The sequence below is a fragment of the Empidonax traillii genome, unplaced genomic scaffold, assembly GCF_003031625.1.
Source record: "Empidonax traillii isolate 1590-97213 ecotype Southwest subspecies unplaced genomic scaffold, ASM303162v1 scaffold2269:size40818, whole genome shotgun sequence".
NCBI classification, from domain to species: domain Eukaryota; kingdom Metazoa; phylum Chordata; class Aves; order Passeriformes; family Tyrannidae; genus Empidonax; species Empidonax traillii.
In genome coordinates this window covers 30,212-32,163 of record NW_020957462.1, presented here as the reverse complement: position 1 = coordinate 32,163, position 1,952 = coordinate 30,212, and the positions used below count along the sequence as shown (strand labels likewise).

The 1,952-nt window shown below is 47.6% G+C and overlaps 1 protein-coding gene across 1 annotated transcript in view; it reads left to right on the top strand.

Moving 5' to 3' along the window:
• Window positions 1-1,952, top strand: part of LOC114071775 (elongator complex protein 3) — a 30,349-nt gene that overhangs the window by 1,908 nt on the left and 26,489 nt on the right. Inside the window, exon 2 of the mRNA XM_027909630.1 lies at window positions 1,266-1,356. Within this exon, the coding sequence (XP_027765431.1) occupies window positions 1,266-1,356 (91 nt within the window). The remainder of the gene's footprint in view (window positions 1-1,265; window positions 1,357-1,952) is intronic.

The window sequence follows — 1,952 nt, the reverse complement described above, 5'->3', positions numbered from 1 at the left end:
ACGTGGTTTGGGTAGGAAGGGACCTGAAAGCTCATCCCATTCCAACCCCCTGCCACGGGCAAGGGAACATTTTAAGAAATAACCCTTTAAGGAATTAACCTTTTAAGAAACAGGAACATGGATTTGGGCAGAGGACAAGAAAACAAGGAGTAACCCCGGCGTGAAACGAGGCAGGAAAGTGGGAATTTTCGGTCAGGCTGGAATGGAATGGCAAGGACAAGGGAATGGGACGAGAAGGACAAGGGGGGAGCTGAGAGGAGGTTTAGGGGGGATGTTGGGATTGGATATTGGGAAGGAATTCCTGGCTGGGAGGGTGGGGAGGGGCTGAGATGAAATTCCCAGAGCAGCTGTGGCTGCCCCTGGATCCCTTGGAAGTGTCCAGGGCCAGGTTGGAGAAACCTGGGATAGTGGGAGGTGTCCAAGCCCATGGATTTATGAGCTTTAGGGTCTTTTCCAGCCCTTATTTTTATTCCCAGCACTTAAAGAAAAGCTCCTTTTCCTTGCCCCCCTTACAGAGGCTGAAGCAGCACAAGGATCAGGCCTTTGGGACCCTGGGAGACCTTTATCTTTGACAGGAATAAAAAGTAGGAATTATACAAAGTAGGAATTGCCAAAAATAGGAACAAATTGCCCCAAAACAGGAATTGCCAACCATAGGAATTGTTAATGGGGGTTTGGTGATAAAGAATTCCACAGGGAACTGAATGGATCCATTGGTGTCAGGTGTCTGATGGATCCCCTGATCCAGTTAAATTTAACCCCAAATCATTTGCTGAGCAGGACTTTTTTCCCTCTCAAGCAGCTAAAATCCCGATATGGAGGAGTTATAACTCTGCTGGATTTTTTTTCCCTGGTGGACATTCAGCTCCCAGACTGCAGAACCGCTTCCAAATTGACTGGGTTTCCAGCAGGAGCAGATTCCGTGAGGAAAATCTGACCTGGAGCCTCAGAAAAAGCTGGATGACCCTTTTTTTTTTTTTTTCCCCAGACTCCCAAGAACTGAGAACAAAATTACGATTTTTATGCTTTTCATTTTTTTTAATTGCTTAAGCCAACTTTTTAATAATAATTTTTTTTAATCTAAATAAAACCTGTAGCTTTTTGCCTCATTTTTTTTTTCCCCCCTCCTGCTTTGAGTTGCGTTTTGCCCCTTTTATTCAACCGAGGGGGAATTCTGAGGAATTCCGGGATCTGCTGTTTGGAATCTGGGCTCAGGTGGGTGCTGGAGTGGCCTGAAGGGTTTCATGTTTTCCTTTTCCACGCAGGGATATCCCGATGCCACTGGTGAGCTCCGGGGTGGAGCACGGGAACCTGAGGGAACTCGCCTTGGCCAGGATGAAAGATCTCGGGACACAGGTAAAAAAACAAACAAACAAACAAACAAACAAATCCCTTTTGGATGGAGGAGGAGCTGCCTGATGGCTTTGCACAGAGACAAAAACATCTTAATGACTGAAAAAGCGCTTTGAAAAGCTGCTTTTGTTTGGGTGACTCTGAAGTTCAGCGCTTTCACCCCCCCCCCCCCAACGAGTTTGTGATATTCCTTTTTTTTTGGTTGTTTTTTTGGGGAGGGGAATGAAGCCCTAAATCAAAAAGAGGAGGCAGGGAAGGGTTCCTTTGTAATTTGTGCCCTTGGGAACTCTCCTTCCTTTCTCTTTTTCCCGATGGGAAGGAAGGCTCTCAGTCAGAGACCCCCCCCCAGGGAAGGATCTTGCAGGAGAGGTTTCAGCCCAAACCAAAAAGGAGCCTTGATATTCCCGATTTTCCCGAGGTCAAATAAAAACAGGGGGAGAAGGGGAGGCAGGAGCTGGGGGGTGTGTTTGCAGCCAGGAGGGATGGATTCCCAACCTTTTTTCCCTGGAGTGTCCCCCCCCGCCCTGCTCTGCTCTGCCCCTGCCCCCCCTCCTGTAAAGTTGTACCCCAAGTTCTTCTTCCTTTTAATTTTGGGATGT